This window comes from Xenopus laevis, chromosome 9_10S (assembly GCF_017654675.1).
Source record: "Xenopus laevis strain J_2021 chromosome 9_10S, Xenopus_laevis_v10.1, whole genome shotgun sequence".
NCBI classification, from domain to species: Eukaryota; Metazoa; Chordata; class Amphibia; order Anura; family Pipidae; genus Xenopus; species Xenopus laevis.
Window position 1 is genome coordinate 103,737,813 of NC_054388.1, and position 22,632 is coordinate 103,760,444.

The following is a 22,632-nucleotide window of genomic DNA, read 5'->3' on the forward strand; positions in this document are numbered from 1 at the left end:
TAATTAACCCTCGATATTCGACTCTTGATGAATTTGCCCCTTATAAATTTACTTTTCATTCACAATTTGAATGGTATATTATTTATGAAAAGAAACGACTGTCTAAAATTCGATCGAATAGTCCCGACCTAGAAATTTTAATCAAATTCTTGGCTAAGCTTTTTTGGTCGAAGGATAATCCTTCGATCGTTGGATTGAAATCCTTCGAAACATTCGATTCGAAGGATTTAATCGTTCGATCGAACGATTATTCCTTCGATCGTACGATCGCAGTATTTGCGCAAAATCCTTCGACTTCAATATTCGAAGTCGAAGGATTTTCATTCCCAGTCGAATATTGAGGGTTAATTAACCCCTCGATATTCGACCCTTGATGAATTTGCCCCTTATAAATTTACTTTTTATTCACAATTTGAATGGTATATTATTTATGAAAAGAAATGACAGTCTAAAATTCGATCGAATAGTCCCGACCTGAAAATCTGAATCAAATTCAAACTCTGAAAAAAAAACCTTGAATTGTGAGCATCAGTTTTTTTTTGACGAACAACATTTTTTTTCTCCCATTGGAGTCTATAAGCTTCATTTTCGTGGTAAATCTTGGCAAAAAATTTCACTCATCACTCAGTTCAAGGGAGCTCTGCCATTGATTTCTACATGAACTCGGCAGGTTTAAGGTGGCGATTATGCGAATTTGGATTTTTGAAGGGTCTGACTGTGATAAATCTCACATTCGAATTCAAGCTGGTGAATTTAGAACTCAAAATTTTTTAACCACAAATTCCAATTTGAATTTGAACCTTAGTAAATCTGCTCCTAGATAAATGTCTGCTATGACAATCAATCAAATCACACACCAATCAGTTTTATTAATACTTCAGTCGCACACCAAATTTTAATAGAGGTTTCTAAATCTTTAGGCATATTAACATGGTTCCCATGGGGCATCCAAATGTTACATTTCCCAGAATACTTCAACATATTTTAAAAGGTTAAAGAATACTGGAAGCTGTAGTCCTGCAACACCAGGGATGAATTCGTTAGGCTGGAACTACACAGTGCTCGTCCTTCCGATCCGACACGATTAGAGGAAGCGCAGGGGTCACGTCAGATGCGCCGAATCGAATGTAAGTAATACAAATGTCGTATCTACAAACTGATTGTATCTCACACGACAGTCAGATGGGAACACTGCATGTTGCGCCTTCATGCGGCAGTTGTGTTGGATGCAATCAGTTTGTAGATGCAACATTTGTATTACTTACCTGCGCTTCCGTCAGATCGGAAGGACGCGCACCGTGTAGTTCCTACATAAAGCAAGACTGTTGAACACATCTACCCCGGTTATCTGGATTTAAGACCAGGGTCGGACTGGGAGAAAACCTGGTGGGCCCACGTTCTTGTGGGCCCCACCGGCCAAGATCCGCACCCTGCGCCTCTTCCCTGTGCCTCTTCTTCACCTCTTTGTCAATGAAAACAGTGTGTGCACAGCAGGGGGGCCCTGAGGCAGAGCCCGGTGGGCCTCCAGTCCGACCCTGTTTAAGACTGCTTGAACTCCCCCCCCCCAGGGGAATAAAACTCCTCCTGGGCACCTAAATCCTCTCCTCAATTGCATGATACAGACTTTATAAAGTGCTCATTCCATCCTACTTGTGCTGCTCATAGAGAGCTGAGCAGAAGGGTACAGCCACCATGTCTGGCCACATCACACCTGGTCATTGTTTTCAATGTGCATGCTCATGGTTGGCAAAAGTGTTATGGAAAGTCTATGTGGGACATTCACTAAGAATCGTAGTTGCGCTGGCGTCCGCTTCGCCAGGCGTATTTTCGCCAGCGCTCCGCATATTCACTAAAATCCGAAGTTGCACTCAGGGGTAGCGTAAGGTTTCGAAGTTGCGCTAGCGTTAATTCGCCAAGCAAAGCGAAGTTACGATAGCGATGGTTAATTTGCATACGGCGCCAAACTGAAGTTACAATGGAGGTACATGTAGCATCAGTACACAAGCCTGGGAAACCTTCACAACAGCAAATAAAATTTTTATTTTGCCCTACACATGTGCCCACTGTATAGTTAAGTTGCCATGAGTTAGGAAATGTAGGGGGGAAGGAGGGGAGCCTAAAAATTTTTTCGATCTTTTTCACCCATAATAAAGAAAAAACGCCAGCGTTTTTTGGGACTTAGAAAAAAATGTAACTTTTTTGGAAGCAATCCCTATCTACTCTATTGCGCTTCGCCTGGTCTGAGGTGGCGAAGGAAGTCTAGCGTAAAAGGTAGCGTTCAGAACACTGCGCGCGTTAGTGAATTTGCGTAGTTACGTCCGTTGCGCAATTTCGCCAGGCGTAAGGGTGCGAAGTAACACTAACGAAGTTACGCCAGCATCTGTTAGTGAATCTGTGAAGTAACGAAAATGCCCAACGCTAGCGAATTCACGCTAGCGTTAGGCGCTTCGGCGTTTAGTGAATTTGCCCCTATGTCCCCTTTAAACGCATAAACATAACCAAAGAAAATGTATTCCAAAATAATTACAAAAACAACAATAATCCCAAAGTACAACAATGCCAACACCATAGAGTCCAGCACTCTCATCACTTTACCTCTGCTTGGAAGCCTTCAACTAAGATGGCTACTAACAAGTTGAAAAGCACATAATTTCCAAATGTCATGAGGGCCACAAAGTAGAGCGCTGCCCAGGAGGAGGTGGAAGCCATGCCATTGTACAGGACCATATTCCAGTCTTCTTGGGTGAGAATCTTGGGAGAAAATGAAAGAAGTTACTACATAGAATGGATGACCCCAAAAAAAGTATACCGCTATGTTCAATATGAGTGCAAAAAGCTTCACCTGAAATTACTCCATGGGCTTTTTATTTCTTGAGCAAAACAGGGCAAACAAGACATTGAAGATACTCCATGTTTGGTCCTTTTAAGGTAGATAATTAGTAGATAATACAATTCCATGTATTATACAGGATTGAATAAAGTTATTCAAATAAATCAAAGTAATAAATAAAGGCTATTCTTCTCCCATCCAAACAATTTTTACTGAGGACATAATTTCTGTTGGATCTCAATGGACAGGGTATGGCTGCCCTGTTTGCTCGTGTTCCTTAAGATCTAAAAGCTTTTTTTTTTTTTTTAAAGGATTTTTTAAACTTTTTCATATTTTAGCTGTGGACGACAGCATTAGATAACAGAAATGCATTAGGAATACTTCAGAAATCATTTTTTTTTCTTCTAAAAGCTAATTAGACTTTTAGATGTTTAGACCAGAAAGGAGGCCACATTTCTGACAACGAGTTGACTTCAAATAGATTTAGATTTGTGATTGAATATATATGTTCCCAATGATATACACCAGTATATGTAAGACTTTACACCAGGGTTGTAAGACTTTTCTTTTTAACTCTATATACAGTGCCCAAAACCAATCTTTGGCTTTCAAAGCTGAACCCTTAACGCAATTATCCTAATGCTCCCACTCCCCAGTTGTGTTTGAAAAAGATAATGATAAGATGCTAATGTGAAGGGAAATGGCTACATTGCATGAAATGCCTGTAATTCCTGAAGCCGAAGAGTAATGTAATTTGTTGGCAGATAAGAACCAGTCTGGCCCATTTTCCTGTCATCCTTAAGTGCCTGAACCAGTTCAGACCTCAAGGCAGTCATTATATCTATCCCAGTTATTCCATGCAAATGAGAAGACTTTGACTTTTGCTTGAAGTCAGTGTGAAAGATAGTATCTCTAAAGGTATTTCACTCTGAATCTGTTAAAATTTTGACCACAAAACAGTGGTTCAATAAATGGGAAGATACACTACACGCACAAATCCGCTCTCTCTGTTTCTCCTATTTTTACATGAGACATTTCTCCAAATCCTGGTCACTGCGACATACCTAACTGACCAGGACCGGACTGAGAATTAAAATAGGTTCTGGCCTTTCAGGTACACAAAGGCCCAATCAGCCCACACAGAAGCCCAAACAGCCCCCACCAGCACCCACAGATTGCCAGTCCGGGCCTGTAACTGACTTCACCCTAGTTACACTCAGTCTTTACACTAATCGATGATATGTTTTGTTCTAGCAGCAACTCAGCTCTTACAGCAGGGGTCCCCACCATTTTATACCTTTGAGCCACATTCAAATGGAAAGAGAGTTGGGGAGCAACACAAGCATAAAAACAATTCCTGGGGTGTGATTGGCTATTTGGTAGCCCTTATGTGGACCGCCAGCCTACAGGTAGGGTTGCCAATACCTGCTAAGGCCGGGGCCGGTATTACAAATTTACCGGCAATGTATATGCCGGTAAATTTGTAATACCATTAAAAGGAGCCCTCGGAATGCCCCCAATCCCCTGGAACTTACCTTATCTTTTACTTCTTCTAGAGATGGTGGTGCGGCCCCGCCCCCTTTGACGTCGCGACCCGCCCCTTTTGACATGACGACCTGCCCCTTTGTGACCCCGCCCCCCAGCAGCCGGTAATACATTTTAAAAAAGGTGGCAACCCTACCTACAGGAGGATCTGTTTAGCAGTAGATCTTGTTTTTATACAACCAAAACTTGCCTCCAAGCCAGAAATTAAAAAATAAGCTCCTGCTTTGAGGCCACTGGGAGCAACATCCAAGGGGTTGGAGAGCAACATGTTACTCACGAGCCACTGGTTGGGGATCACTTTCTTACAGAATGCTGCTGCCATTGAAGTTACACTGCTTCATAGTGGTCTCAGGTGGTGGGGGAGTTAGAATTCTCCAATTTGGCTCCTCTCTACAGAAACCCTCATCTCCCTGTACACTGTCATCCAGTCCCCTATGCTCAGTTTTTGGATAATCTATGACCATACAGTTCACCACAAGAGTTAATTAATGCATAAAACGATTCTCCCTGTTTGCCCCATGCCTACCATTTTGCATTAGACAAGGACCCACACAAAAAGCTGGCCATACACTTTCCAATAATATCATACAAAATCATCTATACATATTGATAGTACACGGATAGTACATAGATATCAATTGGTTTGCAAACTGGGTAGGTTTGAAAATGTAATCTGCCAAAAACAATGTTGGCCAGTTCACAAGGCTTCGGAAGATGAAAGCTTGTGGTACAAGTTGATCCAGGGTCTGACCCAATTGCCATCTTGGAGTCAGGAAGAGTTTTTTCCCCCTCTGAGGCAAATTGGAGAGGCTTCAGAAGGTTTTTTTTCCCTTCCTCTGGATCAACTGGCAGTTAGGCAGGTTATATATAGACTTAAAAGGTTGAACTTGTTACTATGTTCTCTTCCCTTCCTATTGTTCCAATCGATCAGGCTCTTTGCAACATTTGGAAGGTGACCATACTGTGTGTGGCTCCTTGTAAGCTTTCCACACATTCAGCTCTTGGGACAAGAGTATAAATAAATAGTGAATAAAGTACCCCCTCTTGTAAAAGGAGATTATAAATTACCGAGGAGTTTCATGACCATATAAAAACACGAGGCCAAAGGCTGAGTGTTTTTATACAGGTCATGGAACTCCGAGGTAACTTATAATATCCTCATATTTTACAACTGGGGGTACTTTATTAATTATAATACACAAATTTCAGTGAGTCATATGACAGAAATTACATCACTACTCACCGTTTATAACTGATGACATCACTACTCACCGTTTATAAGGATATAATTTACAAGATATTCATGGCTTTTGTGTATTATATATACATATATTCAATCTGTAAAAGAATTTAATGCCCTTACCTGGAAGACGGTGACAATCGCCCAAAGCAAGGAATCAAAGTTCTTTCTGTCTTTGACTGTCTCTCCGGTGTCTGCAGTCCAAGTAAACTTACACCCAAACAGATGCATGCCAAGGATGCTGCATATTCCACGTGCCCAAGAAAGAAGGACAAGCTGGTGAGCTGTCAGTCACAACAGAACTGATATTTGCTTTTTAAAAGTTCACAGTGGACAGAGCACCAAAACCCATATGTTAAACTCTATATTATATAGCTTGCAGTTACATTTCCACAACTAAGGACTGACTAGACATGCGCAATTCCCATTGCTTGACAATATTTTATTGCTATTTGGTCACTGTACTTAATTTAAACTTGAGTGAATACATTGTTATATATGAAAATTATGAAAGCAGAATTCTCTAAAAAATTAAGCAGAACCTCTCCATCTCTCTCTATGACATCTCTTTCATGTCTCAAATATGATGTCGTACCTGAAGATAAAAATGAAGAGCATAAGAAGCATGCAGAAGGTGGCAACGTTGTCCATAGTCTTCACCAGAACCACCAACTGACGACGCAGCGCTGGCATAAATCGCACCAGCTTCAGTACGCGAAGGAGCCGGAACGTTCTAAGCACAGACAGACCCCCGTCTGATTGACCGATGATTTCCCACACACTGCAATGTAAAGATCAATACAGTTCTACGTATCTCATTGACTGGATAAAGACACTGCATGAATGGGACCGACCAATGTCACAAACAGTATGTCGGAGAGAAAGAACTTCGCTCTTAAAACTATGTTTGGTTTCTACATATACAGATGGAGCTAACTTTATCTAGACATTTCGCTTGGAATGGTTCACCATGTCCAACAATGTCACTAAAACAGAGCATGGTCTTACCTTTCTCCACCGATATAAATGCTGTGGCATATTGTGTTGTGGTGTGCAGTGTCAGCTGTGTGATGTCAAAACAAAGTTTGCTCCATCTGCATTTGAACAGCATATTTAAACTCAACTGCAGCTTTTGTCTTCACATACTTTTCAATGTTGCCATCAGACCTGCTGACAATTTTAGTTCTGTCATAGTTACTAATGACATACCAACGTCAACACAAAAATGAAGACACGTATGGTCTTTTTACTGGAGTCTATGTTTTGTGGTGCTTAAAGGAATTGTTCAGTGTAAAAATAAAAACTGGGTTAATAGATAGGCTGTGCAAAATAAACAATGTTTCTAATATAGTTAGTTAGGCAAAAATGTAATGTATAAAGGCTGGAGTGACTGGATGATTAACATAATAACCAGAACACTACTTCCTGCTTTTCAGCTCATTTGGTTTCCACTGATTGGTTACCAGACAGTAACCAATCAGTGACTTGAGGGAGGGACACATGGGTCATAACTGTTGCTTTTGAATCTGAGCTGAAAGCTGATTAACATAATAACCAGAACACTACTTCCTGTAGTGTTTGCAAGTCACTTGCAAACTCACTGAATAGTTATGTCCCATGTGGCCTTCCTTAAAGTCGCTGACTAACTCAAGAGTTAGAGAGCTGAAAAGCAGGAAGTAAAGTTCTGTTCTGTTAGACATCCAGTCTTTATACATTACATTTTTGCCTAACTAACTACATTAGAAACATTTTTATTTTGCACAGACTATCTATTTACTCAGTTTTTATTTTTACACTGAACTGTTCCTTTAAATGGTTTAGAATTTTTTCAATCCCCACCGAATGTCTGCAGGACATTTAAAGGGATACTGTCATGAGAAAAAATGTTTTTTTTCAAAACACATCAGTTAATAGTGCTGCTCCAGCAGAATTCTGCACTAAAATCCGTTTCTCAAAAGAGCAAACAGATTTTTTTTATATTTAATTGTGAAATCTGACATGGGGCTAGACATTTTGTCAGTTTCCCAGCTGACCTAGTCATGTGACTTATGCTCTGATAAACTTCAGTCACTCTTTACTGCTGTACTGCAAGTTTGGAGTGATGTCACCCCCCTCACTTCCCCCCCCCCAGACTAACAACAGAACAATGGGAAGGTAACCAGATAACAGCTCCCTAACACAAGATAACAGCTGCCTGGTAGATCTAAGAACAACACTCAATAGTAAAATCCCATGTCCCACTGAGACACATTCAGTTACATTGAGAAACAACAGCCTGCCAGAAAGCAGTTCCTAAAGTGCTGGCTCTTTCTGAAAGCACATGACCAGGCAAAATGAGATGCACCTACACACCAATATTACAACTTAAAAAAAATACACTTGCTGGAATTTCAGGAATTAAATTTTATATTGTAGAGAGAATTACTTGCAGTGTAAACAGTGTAATTTAGAAATAAAAACTACATCATAAAAAGTATGACAGAACCCCTTTAATATGCTTCAAGTGAATTATTGCTAATGAAGTCGCCTGGATACTTGAAATGGTGCAATGTTCTCAGGCCTTTGGATCCCCAAAGGGCTTGCCATTGTGATTGTACCTATTAGAGTTAAATGTCTATCCAGGCTCAGAGTGTAAAATAAACACGTTATATTACAGAGAAATTCTGAGCCTGACTTGCCCTAAGCTACTGAGAGTAGATTACATCAAGCTACGAAGAGGACATCCCTAAGGCTCGGTCATGCTCGAGTTGAAACACGGCAGAGCTTCTAACAATGACACACTGATTACATGAAGATGCAACAGACCATGTCTACAATGTAGAGCTCTGCGAGATTTGCTTTAACCTGCCACATGCAAATCAATTTTAAAAAGCCAATTTCTTTCAAAGTTCCACTTATTTAAATAAACTTTGAATAGCCATCTGGTGTAGCCACAGAAAAAGGAGTATTGACTTTCCTCCCGGTTTCCGTAAGAGCCAATCTTATTAAGAGTGGGAAAGGGAGCTGTGGCCGGACCTAGAAGATGGAAAGGTTAGGATAACATCCAACTGCCGTGACTTGACTTATTCTTCCCGTCATTCTCCCTTGTGTCAGATGTACATTAAATGATATCACTTTAATTCCCTCTCAATGTGACATCCCCAGAGCTTCAATTCCTGCTAACTCACCAGATAAACATATCAAAAAGGCAGAAATAGGAAGAGTACTACGTTGCATGAGAAGGATTATGAAATTCTATTCCATGGTAGAGTGTGAAAGTGTAATGACTTAAAGGGCCAATGTAATTGGATAAAAGTAGTATTATTTTCCTCTTATATACATTCTCCATAGTTTATGAGTGTTTTTCTCTGATCCTAGACTTGTACAAACTGCAATTGTCTGTCAAACTCCCATGAGTCTCCTATTGTGTTATCTGTTGAGAAGAACCTGTTGGTGAAACCTAGCCTATGGTGTCATTATATACAGTATTATAGAAATTATAGAATTTATGGAAGGAGGAAAAAGTTTCCGGTTGTTGGGGGCCATGATCATTTGTTATTGGATGTGATCAGGTGTGGCATGGGTGGGAATACAGGGTTATGGGAGATAGCTCATAGTACAAGTTGATCCAGGGACTGGTCCCATTGCCATTTTGGAGTCAGGAAGGAATTTTTTACCCCTCTGAGGCAACTTTCAGAGGATTCAAATGGGTTTTTTGCTTTCCTCTGGATCAACTGGCAGTAAGGCAGGTTAAAACAGAGTTTAAAGGTTGAACTTGATGGACGTGTGTCTTTTTTCAACGGAACCTACTATGTAAACCTCGCCGGAAATCACCTACAGAAGGCTGATATCTCTGCAAAAGGTTTCTGTGGTGGGCTGAATTTCAAATGCTAGAGCTTTCTTTTTCAACCCAAATAATAATGTGATTGCCTTTGTTAATAATGTGGGACTTGTTCAATGGAATGCTTCAGTTGTCACACAATTCCACTTCACTGAAATGTGTGGGATTCTAGCAATTTTGACACCTAAATGTAATTTATTAGGATAGGTTGTCCATGCTGTATATATGCAGAAGAAATGGTCAAATCCAGTTAAGAAAACTATATATGAGAAGGGAATTAATAGAGACTACTTTCTTCACATTCTAGAGTTTTAGAAGGTCTCAATACCCAGCTGGGGTTCCCAAATGAAGACTGAAAAAATACATGTTTATCCTGCAACCTTCGGGCTGTTGCAGTCCAAAAAACAGCTTGACATTCAAGCTAGTTACAGACAGAATATGTTTTCTTTTACATGTCAGGCAACTAAGGAAAAATTAAGACTAATTGAACAATCTGGGAAGTGCAAACTATAATTATCAATAATCAATTACCTGATGACGACAATGATCCCGTCAAAGATGTTGTACGGATTCTTGATGTATTGAAAGATACCAAAGGCCAAGAGCTTCAGCAGCATCTCCAGCGCAAACATGCTGGTGAACACAATATTGCTGATTTCCAAGGCGTTAGTCAGTTCTTCTGGCTGGAAAACACATGGCATTGGTTAGTGTTAGCCTTCCCTCCATATACAGCAATAGTTACAATCAACATTGGCCATTTGTAACACTAGATCAAAAAAGTAAAAAAGTAATTTATGTCATTTTAATTAGAAGTGGCTTCATTAGTGTAGAATATAGAAACATTTCAATCACCATGCAGTAGTTCCAGTTCCCCAAAGCTCATACTAACTGTTCTTCAGGCTGGGACTCCTTAGCTCAGTGCCGCCCCCTCCTCTTGTGCACGTGTTGAAAACCCTTTGTGGCCAAACACATGCGCCCAGAAATCAAGAAATGCTGCAAAAGGTGGAGGAAACAAGGGACCGAACAAGGGGAAGGAGGCAGAAGAGGTACTGTGACTGGTGCCCCTCCTTTGCGCCCTAGGCACATGCCTCTTCTGCCTACCCCTAATTCCGGCCGAAACATTGGGGTAACAGTCCCTGCTTTAGTTCCAGGGGTACCCAGGGTACAAATAAACACTCATCCCAAATCTCACACTAACTGGCCTTCAGGCTGGGCCCCCTTAGCTCATAACAAGGTTACAGATATATAGAAACATTGGGTAATGGTCACCCTGCTATTGTTCCAGGGGTACCCAGGGCACAAATAAACACTCACCCCAAATCTCACACTAACTGGCCTTCAGGCTGGGCCCCCTTAGCTCATAACAAGGTTATAGATATATTGAAACATTGGGGTAACAGTCACCCTGCTATAGTTCCAGGGGTACCCAGGGCACAAATAAACACACTCCAAATCTCACCCTAACTGGCCTTCAGGCTGGGCCCCATTAGTTTATAACAAGGTTACAGATGTATAGAAACATTGAGGTAACAGTCAGTTCCAGGGGTAACCAAGGCACAAAGAAGCACTCACCCCAAGTCTCATCCTAACTGACCTTCAGGCTGGGTCCCCTTAGTTCATAACAATGTTACAGATGTATAGAAACATTGGGGTAACAGTCACCCTGCTATAGTTCCAGGGCACAAAACAACACTCACCCCAAATCTTCCCCCCCCCTTACTGGCCTTCAAACTGGGCCCCCTTAGCTCATAACAAGGTTGACTGTTACCCCAATGTTTCTGTATATCTGTAACCCTGCTATAGTTCCAGGGGTATCCAGGGCACTCACCCCAAATGTTACCCTAACTGGCTTTCAGGCTGGGCCATGTTAGCTCATAACAAGGTTACAGATATGTAGAAACATTGGGGTTTTCAAGTTAAGGGGTCCGTCTATTAGGTTACGGTAGATCACATTTGCTTTCTGTGTTTTTTTGGTTCAAGCATCCCTTTGAAACCTCACATTTAACCAGGGCTGTCCTTAGCTCATATCAAGGTCAAACATACAAATTTAGTCCTAAATAACCTTCAAGGTGGGTTTCAAAAAGTATTTATGACAGTAAATAATAATTCTATCCATACATGTCCCTAACTGGGCCACGCAGTCAAGGTCTTTAGCCCCACTAGTTCGGGAAACACTACCTTAATGCTACTCGAATATTTTAAATATGGAAAAAAAAACCAATAGGGTTAGTTGCCGTCAAGCAGAAAGAACTATCTTATTATTACAGAGGAGAAAGAGTATGTATAAGTTGGTGCAATGATAAAGTTTCATTCCTACACCCGAGAGGCTCTAATAAAAGGGCACATTTAGTGGACGTCATCCACCCTTTTGGCATGGAGCGACATTTCTTTATGATCTGATTATTCTACTCTTTTCAGTGTGAAACATGGCTTCCATCAAGGAGTGAAATCTGTTGGCGTCTGAAGGAGCTAATTAGAAGATCAGTCATTTGGCAGAGAGTCAGTGAGCTTGTCTCATTAGGGATGGCCTGGTACAGAACATGTGATGAGAGCACCTCATGGCTGGGGGCCACAGCACTCTCCATTAATAATGCATTGCTGATATCTATCTCAGGAATGTCTTCTAGCGGCTCTCAGTTAAACTGTCTGAGCATATAGTAGAATTCCTATATGGGTATACACATATACAGGTATGGGACCTGTGATCCAGAATGCTCAGGGCCTGGGGGTTTCCGAATAACGGATCTTTCGGTAATTTGGATCTTCATACCTTAAGTCTACTAGAAAATCATGTAAACATTAAATAAACCCAATAGACTGGTTTTGCCCCCAATAAGGATTAATTATATCTTAGTTGGGATCAAGGACAAGATAATGTTTCATTATTACAGATAAAAAGGAAATAATTTTTAAAAATGTGGATTATTTGAATAAAATGGAGTCTACGGGAGACGACCATTCCCTAGTTCGGGAGGATAACGCGTTTCCAGATAACGGATCCCATACCAGTATTATGTTACGAATTCCAACGAAAAAAATGGAAGGAATTGTAACTTTCTTAATTTACTTTTTGTCAGAAGTGTGCTACTCCATGCAGACCAGGGTTACCAGGATGGCAGTTTTCCAGCCCAATTGGGCTACTAATATAAAGCCCAGGCGGGTTTTGAAAGTACAAACTAGAAAGGGACAGATTTGGGCTACTTTTTGGGCCTTTGGCGGGTTTGTTTTATTCTTGCCCTAATGTGCCAAGCCTGCGTCTCCCAATGCATGTTGGGTAATGTAGTTTTTGTTTAACAATTTGGCAACTGGCAAGTTTAATGTAAGTCTACAATACCCAGCATGCAATGGGACTGACTTGTGTAGAAGTCGGGAGTACCAGATTTTGGGCTCTGTACCCCAGTTTCCCATCCCTCCTAAGCATTCTTTCCTTTTCCTTTTCAGACAATTTTGGGGCAAAAATCTGCTGGCAACCAAAATATCTACAAGTTGAACTGTTTTACCAATATTTATTGATATTACATATGTATTAGGGCCTTATGAGGCCCCTATACCTCCTGACCCCCCCCTTTGCAGTTACTCTCCTGGTGACGGGTGAATCTGTCCTATTTTGCTTCATGGAAAAGTTTAAAAAAGGCATATTTTTATATTATTCATTTATTTTTTAGAATTTTCTTCACTCCACATATTGTATTATTTTTGGGCTACTTTTGAAGTGCCTCTTGGCTAGTTTTGGGCTGGTTTTGTAGCTGACTTTGGCTGGTTTTGAAAATTAAACCTGGCAACCCTGATGCAGACAGTACCAGACAGTGGTGTTCAGAATTGTGTCCCTTTTTGAAGGAACACCAAAAATGAAAGTAGCACATACATTTTTACCAGTGCAAGGTAACAGTACATCATATTGGCATTGCTTTAAAACACTTTTGGGTGTTACTGTTCTTTTAAGGACCACAATTTGGTTAGGCTCCCATCAACTTCTAACACTGATATACTATATGTATAAAGGTTGTTTTTTTGGTCATCTAGCTATTGATCCTTAAGTATCTGGTACTGGTATGGGATTTGTTATTCCGAAACCTGTTTTTCAGAAAGCTCCGAATCATGGAATGGCCATCTCCCATAGACTCCATTTAATCCAAATTTTAAAAATAATTTCCTTTATCTCTATAATAATAAAACAGTAGCTTGTACTTGATCCAAACTAAGATATAATTAATCCTTATTGGAAGCAAAGCAAAATTGGGTTTATTTAATGTTTATATGATTTTCTAGTAGTGATGGGCGAATTTATTCGGCAAACGCAAATTCCTGCGATTCGCCACTGGCGAATAAATTTGCGAAACTGCTGTGAAAATTCGCCGGCTTAAAAAAAAATGGACGCCCGCTTCCTTTTTTTGGACGTCGGCGCATTTTTGACGAATTTGCACCGGCTTCAAAAAATGAATGCCGGCAATTAAAAAACCAGACACCGGTGTCAAAAACGGACGCCGGCGTCAAAAGCGAGACGCCGGCACCATTTTGAGAATTTTTCACCTTTTCGCGAATATCATCGGAAATTCTAGGAGACAAAGGGGTCGTTCACCTTTAAATTAACGTTTAGTATGATGAAGAGAGTGATATTCTGAGACCATTTGCAATTGCTTTTCATGTTTTATTATTTGTGGTTTTTGCGTTATTTAGCTTTTTATTCAGCAGCTCTCCAGTTTCAGCAATTTCAGCAGTCTGGTTGCTAAGGTCCAAATTGCCCTAGCAGCCATGCTTTGATTCGAATAAGAGACTAGAATATGAATAGACGAGGGCATGCTTAGAAAGAGTTATAACAATTAGCAATAACAATACATTTGTAGCCTTACATAACATAGTAAACAATGAAAGATGAACTACTTTACGATACGGAAAGATCCATTATCTGGAAAAACCCAGGTCCCGAGAATTCTGCATTACAGGTCCCATACTAGTACAACCCCCTAAATGTCCTTTCCACAGATCTGCCGAGTTTCACATAACCAACAACTTGATTGGCCAAGTAACTAATTACAGGGTAACTTGGCCAATCAAGCAGGAGCCTGCAAACTGCAAAACTGTTTGCAAAACCCATAAAACAATGGAAACTGAGTTTTGGATGTTCAGGAACAACTTGCCAAAAATATCAACAGTGGTGCAGAGTGGATTGGTCACCGAAAATACTGGATGGGGGCCATGCATATTGCAGTGACCCTCCCCTTGACAATTCTGCTCCCACCATCAAAGGGCCTGGGGAGTATGAGAACTATATACTTTAAACAAATAAACTGACAGTTGGCCTTTAACATTGATAAATAAGAACTTTCTGACCACATTTAATCCCTCTATGATCAATGCTAAACTAAACAGCAAATTCATATTTAAATTGTATCCCCGATCAAAGCCCTTTAGTCTTCTGACTAAGCCGCGGACTCGCCATATCTGGCCATGTATTAATCCATTATTTATATGGCAGAACTCGCTGTTTACTTATTCTGCATATGGAACACATTTAGTAAATGTATTATTAACAGATCACTGAACGAATCTGTTTGATGAATTGGTACCTCTCTGATTATCACAGGGAATGCACGTGCTGGAAACAGGGAAATAGAAAGCATGCTAAATCCTGTGCACTCCCAGGGTTCAAAAAGATCTGTAGATGTTGGGATTTCAGTTTTCCCTGGCCCACCAGATTACCTAACATCTAAAGCCATCTTTATGAGCCAAATACTGCACAACAGTTGCCAATAGCAGGCTGTATTTGTAGTAGACTGTCTTAAACAAATGACTGGTTGCTGTTGGACCCTAGACTTGTGCAGTTTACCACCTTATCCATATATCACCCCAAAATATACTAAATTTGATTTTCCAATTTCCCTAACCCTGGCTAAATTGGCTCTGCAGGTCTATATGGCAGAGACATGGGGCAGATTCACTAACCGGTGAATTTTCGACAGCGTCCGTTTCGCACCCATCACAACACTTAGCCAAAAGCTCAGACTACGCCTATTCACTTATATGCAAAGTTTCGCCCTGGGCGCCGAACGCTGGCGACTTTTCCCTAGCGTTACTTTGGCAGTGCGAGCATTTCAGCGTTCATCCAAATTCGCTAGGTCAATTTGCATACTTCGGGTAATTTAAAGTTGTATGGACGTCTTTATTATAACTGTTGGTGCAAATGGCTTAAGTTACCGGTTTATATTACAAATGTCCAGGGAACCTTAATAAAGACAAGAGAGTTAATATAATGCCCTACACATGAGCCCACTGTAAAATGAATGTTCCATGTGTTATGAAATGTCTGGAAAAAGCGGTTCCCCCAAAAAAGTTTTTTAAGACTTTTGAAGGCAATCACGCTGAAAAAATTAAAAGTCGCCAGCGTTTTTGGAACTTTAATGCATTTTCGATATGATGTAAGTAAGAGAAGATTGAGGAAGATGCAGCTACTTTTTAGCACTTCGCCTGGTCTGAGGTGGCGAAGGCAACTCCGGCGAAAGAGGTAACGTTCAGTAAAATCCGCATTTTAGTGAATTTGCGGAGTAATGTCTGTTTGCCAGAGTGAAAAGTCGCCTGGCGATAGAGTGTGAATGAATGCTAGCGACGGTCTGTTTCGCTAGCGAATTGGCGCCTGTGCCTGTTAGTCAATTGGCAATGTCTTTGCGGGGGCAACGCTGGCTATCGTTAGCCATTTCGCACTTTACTAAATCTACCCCATGGTAATGTTTGAACTGAAGTTATTAAAGGGATACTTTCATGAGAAAAAATGTGTTTTTTAAAACGCATCAGTTAATAGTGCTGCTCCAGCAGAATTCTGCACTGAAATCCATTTCTCAAAAGAGCAAACAGATTGTTTATATTTAATTTTGAAATCTGACATGGGGCTAGACATATTGTCAGTTTCCCAGCTGCCCCCAGTCATGTGACTTGTGCTCTGATAAACTTCAGTCACTCTTTACTGCTGTACTGAAAGTTGGAGTGATATCACCCCAGGTCTGGGAGTCAAAATAGGCCATGGTATTCCAAGTAAAAAGAAGCCCAAACAGCCCCCTCCTGCCCACTAAATAGTCACTTTATATGGCATCTTACAGCAGCCCATCTGGCATTTGCCAGAGATCACAGATTGCCAGTCCGGGCCTGTATCACCCCCATCCCGTTACCCCCCCTAGCAGCCTAACAACAGAACAATGGGAAGGTAACCAGATAACAGCTCCCTAACACAAGATAACAGCTGCCTGGTAGATATAAGAACAGCACTCAATAGTAAAATCCAGGTCCCACTGCGACACATTCAGTTACATTGAGTAGGAGAAACAACAGCCTGCCAGAAAGCAGTTCCATCCTAAAGTGCCGGCTCTTTCTGAAATCACATGACCAGGCAAAATGACATGAGATGCACCTACACACCAATATTACAACTAAATAAATACACTTGCTTGTTCAGGAATTAAATGTTATATTGTAGAGTGAATTATTTGCTGTGTAAACAGTGTAATTTAGAAATAAAAACTACATCATAAAAGTCCTTTACAGAATCCTTTTAAGCACTATTCTTAATAGACCGACAGAATGGCATTAAATACATCTGAATCTCTGGGGAAATATTCTGCTACATTCAAGTTTTATTCGGCTTGCTATCTATAATTGGGAATTTCTAGATAAAACCCCTGCATTGATAATTCACAAGGCCTTACATATTATGGAAAGCGCCACAATTAAAAGATTTCTTTTATCTTAAATATGAAATGAGTGTTTGGCCTAGGAATATTAGACAAAGGGTAAGCAGTGAATTCCAGCATGTAAAGTCAAGTAGAAACCCTACAGACATACAGTAACGCTTTATAGCAGTATTGCCTGAATCATGTTTCGTCAGATTCTTGAAGGATAATTCCCGCCTTGTTGTGGGGTATTTATTTCCTCCATAGGCCAATAAAACACCTACATCATTTCGTACATTCTACTAGTGCTGCATTCAAGACCAGCTAGTTTTATTGTAAGTGAAGACCGAGGCATAGGTAGAAGGGTGAAGACCAAGACTAGAGACCAAGACAACACAAAGGCAATGTAAACAATAATACTCATAGCTACAAACTTTAATTACTGGTCTCAGAAGAAAGGCTGCAAGTTCACATGGTGTAAGGTGGAAGCAACACTGGCATAACTGAGATCCAATCTTGATTCTACTAATGGTCATACATTGGCCTGGGTATGGGGCCTTTCCAATTACCTGCCCAACCCATATCTGGTGGCACACATATCTATCAGGCAAGTTAGAAGATCCCATCAGAGGCCGATTGTGTACTTGTGTATTGATGTAGTCCTCTCCAGGCCACTTGTTCGGCAACATCGCCCTAGTAATAAAACTTGTATGTATGTATGACCACTGTAGTGATGGGCGATTCTGACCCATTTAGATTCGCCAAAAATCTGGCAAATGGACTTTAGTCTATGGACTTGACTATTTGACTATTTTCTTGACTATTGGAGTCTTTTTTGTGGTGAAACCTGGCAAAAAAATTCCCATTCAGCAGTAGCTTGAACAGTCTCTCAGAGAAACACCCGCATTGCATGACATCATTTATCATTTTACAAAAAAGTAAGCATTTCTGCTAAAGAAATACATTTGAAGATTTTAATATTTCCACCTCAACTATCCATTCAGAGAATTACATTTTTTCGATAGATCCCCTTTAAAAGTCAATACACAACATCGCCTGCAGATTGGACAGTTTATATATATTCCAGTTTACTATGAATAGTTTAGTTCAAATGGGTTTCTCTGCAAATTTGGGAGGAAGGACAGATGCCCCCAGCCTTGGGATAATCAACTTTGAACTAAAAGTGCTTGAAAGTACCTTGTGCAGCAACTTGTGTATCATATGGTGGATACCAGGTGCGTAACTATAGAGGAAGCAGACCCGGTGTCTGCAGCAACAAAAAACTCTCTCCGACATCGAGCAGGCGTGCACGCCCAAGCGATGGAGGGGGAGGAGTGGGGGACTGTTTCGATGTTCGCCGGGCTCCTTCAAAGATTTTCGGCAGGGGGGCCCTGCAATCGCTTGTTACACCTCTGGTGGATACTATGCCACTCTCTGAGATGTATGTTCTTAAAGGACAAGAAAAGTGTTAAGTGTAACTTTAGTTTTTTTCAAAGGCATTAGTCTTTCTATTAGATATTCTGTATATCCCGCCCATAATCTGTTCAAACGCACAGATTCGAAAAAGTGCTGGTTGAAACAAAAAAAATCCCATCATGCAGCGCTCCTTCAGCAAGACCAAGACCAGGAGCATGCACACAATACAGGGGCAGTGCCAAATGTTAGGCACCCCAAGCAGGGACAATCCGCCAATGAGGCGAGCTGAGGCGCTGGCCTCTGTCGGCAGAGCCAGCTAGGTTTCCAGGGGCAGCAAAAAGCTGCTCTTGATGCCTTTAAGAGCCAAATTTTCGTTTTTTAAACCAGAAATTCGGCTTTACTAGGGCAAGAGAGCGCAATTGCGCTCTCTGCACTAGCGTTGCTGCATCCCCCGGAAATGTAATCAGGCTGGGGGGCGGCATTACTGGGGCCGCCTCAGGCGGCAATGTGAACAGGAACGGCGCTGACCCCAAGTGAGTGTATTGACTTACCTGAAACCCCGGGCCGGTGCTCCTATCAGCAGAAAACTGCACCGGCCCGGGGTTATACCAGTGAGCACCACGGAGCGATCCACTTCTGTCTTCTTCTTTCTGCGAATTTCCCAGGGCAAACACATGAGCAGTAGAATGAAACAGGCGACTTTTTAGCTAAAGTTCAGCTTTTCGTTCTACTGCTCATGCGCAGCCGCGCAAAGAAGGAGGAAGACAGAAGAACATCGCTCCGTGGTGCTCACTGGTATAACCCCGGGCCGGTGCAGTTTTCTGCTGATCACCGGCCTGGGGTTTCAGGTAAGTCAGTCCAATCACTTGGGAGTGCCTGACATTGAACATTGGGATGAAGGCTCTGAGCACCTTCATCCCTGAAAATAATGAAATGAATTAGTAAAGGGTAAGATTTTACCTTATCAGAGAAGAGCAAAGTAAATTCAAGCCAATCACCTCCATCATTGTTCTTAGAAAACCACCGTAAAACATTAGTGGAATTTAAGGAAAACAACGTTGTTTTGCATCTAAACAGGGAACATGTTCTTATTTAGGATAATATCCCCAGTATTGATCCCAACAGTCCCACTCAAATCTGCAAATCTAGCACGCCGTCACTTAGAGAAGAAAAAGCAGGCAATAAAAAAGAAATATATACAAGAAGCGCGCCGGCACTTTAGTAATGGCATCTGCAGGATTTCTGTCTCTGCATGTCGCCTTCCTTTTAATTAAAGGCATCTCTTCAATTAAAGCGATAAGACTGTCATTTGAAAGTCTAGATAACCTTCCCGCTCCCCCACACGCTCCCTGCTTTTTCCAATCCATTTATTCACTCCGAAAAACTGCATTTTCATGTACCAAGACATAAAAAGTGGAGAAAAAGATAAAACTCAGTGCCCATGCGGCAGGGCAATGTGACTGAGGAAGGGGGAGCATATCTTATGTAATACAGAATGGGCAAAAATAATAGTTAAGAAAAGAAATGGTAGGAAAATAGAAATTTTATAGAGATAAGATTATCTTTGTTTATTGTTAAATGTTAACATTGTTAAGTGTTTATTCTGGATAAACTTTTTATTGTATATACAGAGGGTGGGCAACCTAAGGGGAATAGGAGCTGTTTCTGACCACGGATGTGGCCTGACCAGACAGAGGACAAGTCAAATGGTGTATATAGAATCAGTAACCGCAGATGTACCCTGCCCAAACAGAGGACAAGGCCAGCGGTACATATAGAAAAAAATTAAACCGTTTTAAAGTAATAAAAATATAATACAGTGTTGCCCTGCACTGGTAAATTGGATGTGTTTGCTTCAGAAACACTACTATAGTTTATATAAACATTTTCCCCCAGCAGGCTAACAACAGAACAATGGTAAGATAACCAGATAACAGCTCCCTAACACAAGATAACAGCTGCCTGGTAGATCTAAGAACAGCACTCAATAGTAAAATCCAGGTCCCACTGAGACACATTCAGTTACATTGAGTAGGAGAAACAACAGCCTGCCAGAAAGCAGTTCCATCCTAAAGTGCTGTCTTTCTGAAAGCAAATGACCAGACAAAATGACCCGAGATGCACCTACACACCAATATTACAACTTAAAAAAAATACACTTGCTGGTTCAGGAATGAAATGTTATATGGTAGAGTGAATTATTTGCAGTGTAAACAGTGTAATTTAGAAATAAAATCGAAATCATATAAATCACGACAGAATCACGACAGAATCCCAGAACACTTTTATTTTTTGGTGTTACTGTTCCTTTAAGTAACTACAGATGTGCTCAGCCCAAACAGAAGATAAGCTGATTCAATATTGTAATTATCGGATGACCCTAGTCTTAATAGTATTCCTTTGATATCATCGCATTTACTTAGTAAACTTTCCAAGGTTAAAGATCCATTTGTCAATTCATCAGCTAAATGGACTTCCTTTTTGGAAACTAATGTAACATCTAAAGACCGAATGCATTTCGAAGTTCAAGTTCGAATGCTTGATTTTTTCGTGAAAAGGTTTGACTTGCACGATTTTGCGTGAAAACCTCCGAATTTCACAAATTTTTCATAAAAAAGTCAGAATTTCACTAATTGTTAGTGAAAATGTCAGAATTTCACTAATTTTTATTGAACTTTTCACTTTCACGATTTTTTGTGAATTTTGTGAGCTAAACGGGAGAGATTCACCCATCATTAGGAGTGGCCTCTGGTACTGTGATCCACTTTATGGGTAAAAAGGTCCCCTGCTATTTGTCTTTAATGTCCCCTAATGTACTTGTAAAGTCTAATCATGTCCCCTCTCCCTTTTTTCCAGAGAAAACAACCCCAACCTTGACAGTCTCCCCTCATAATTTAAGTCTTCCCTCCCTGTAACCAGTTTAGTTGCACTTAAGGTGGCCATACACGGACCGATAAAAGCTGCCGGCAGACCGAGTCGGCAGCTTATTGGCCCGTGTATGGGGGCCCCCGACGGGCTTCCCCGATCGAGATCTGGCCGAAAGTCGGCCAGATCTCGATCGGAATGGACTAAAAATCCCGTCGGATCGCGGCCGCATCTGTTCGTTGATGCGGTCCCGCGATCCGACCACCCATTAGGCATCATTAGGATCCGATCGTTGGGCCCTAGGGCCCACGATCGGATCAGCCCGACATTGCCCACCTCAAGGTGGGCATATCGGAGGGAGATCTGCTCGTTTGTCGACATCGCCAAACGAGTGGATCTCTCCATGTATGGCCACCTTTAGTCTCTGAACTCTCTCCAGCTCATTTATATCCCTCTTAAGGACTGGAGCCCAAAACTGCAAGCTAAAATTGATATGGAAAAGGACATGTTGAGTGGTACGTATGGAATGAGTAGCCACGGGTGAACCCTGCCTAAACAAAGCACAGGGCGAGTGGTACATATAGACTGAGTAACCACAGATGTTCCCTGCCAAAAGAGATGGAAAGGTCCCATACGAAATGAATAATAGCAGATGTTCCCCGCTGATACAACTGCAAACTTTCTTCCACCACTGCTTTTGTGCTCTTCTACTTTCCTGATGCCCCATTTCTCTCCCTGGCATATGCCAACATGATTTTCTACATCATTCCCTTTCACACGCTAAATAATTTAACTGTGTCGGTGACTAATGTAGCCATTCACCGCTTTCCAAATCTGTTAGATCTGACACATTGCTTTTGAAACTCCCTTTCCGATGTCGGTTATAATAGAATCTTTTTGGTAATTAGCAGGGCAATTAACATGAAAAACATGTAGAGTCCATTTTTTATTGTGAATCCGTTACTTTGAAATCACAGTCCCCTATTGATAATTTTGATTATTTTATTTATATTATTTTATGGATTATGCAAATGCTCTATTACATTAAATTAAAAACAAAAAATGACAACTAAATACCAAACACTTTTCTAATATTAAAGTAGTCCCAAATAAGGATAATAATGTCATGTCAAGTAAATGATTGAGATATGTGGACACTTAAAGGAGAAATAAACCCTAAAAATTAATATGGCTATAAATGTCCTATTTTATATATTGAACTTACTGTACCAGCCCAAGGCAACCACAGCCCTTTAGC

At 40.9% G+C, this 22,632-nt stretch overlaps 1 protein-coding gene across 3 annotated transcripts in view; it reads right to left on the bottom strand.

Annotated features, from left to right (window-relative positions):
* Window positions 1-22,632, bottom strand: part of LOC108702319 (voltage-dependent T-type calcium channel subunit alpha-1H-like) — a 164,424-nt gene that overhangs the window by 61,004 nt on the left and 80,788 nt on the right. For all 3 annotated transcript variants that reach the window (XM_041577897.1, XM_041577896.1, XM_041577894.1), the window contains exons 9-12: window positions 9,967-10,118; window positions 6,211-6,396; window positions 5,739-5,856; window positions 2,596-2,751 (exon numbers count right to left, since the gene is read on the bottom strand). In XM_041577897.1, coding sequence (XP_041433831.1) covers window positions 2,596-2,751; window positions 5,739-5,856; window positions 6,211-6,396; window positions 9,967-10,118 — 612 coding nt within the window. The remainder of the gene's footprint in view (window positions 1-2,595; window positions 2,752-5,738; window positions 5,857-6,210; window positions 6,397-9,966; window positions 10,119-22,632) is intronic.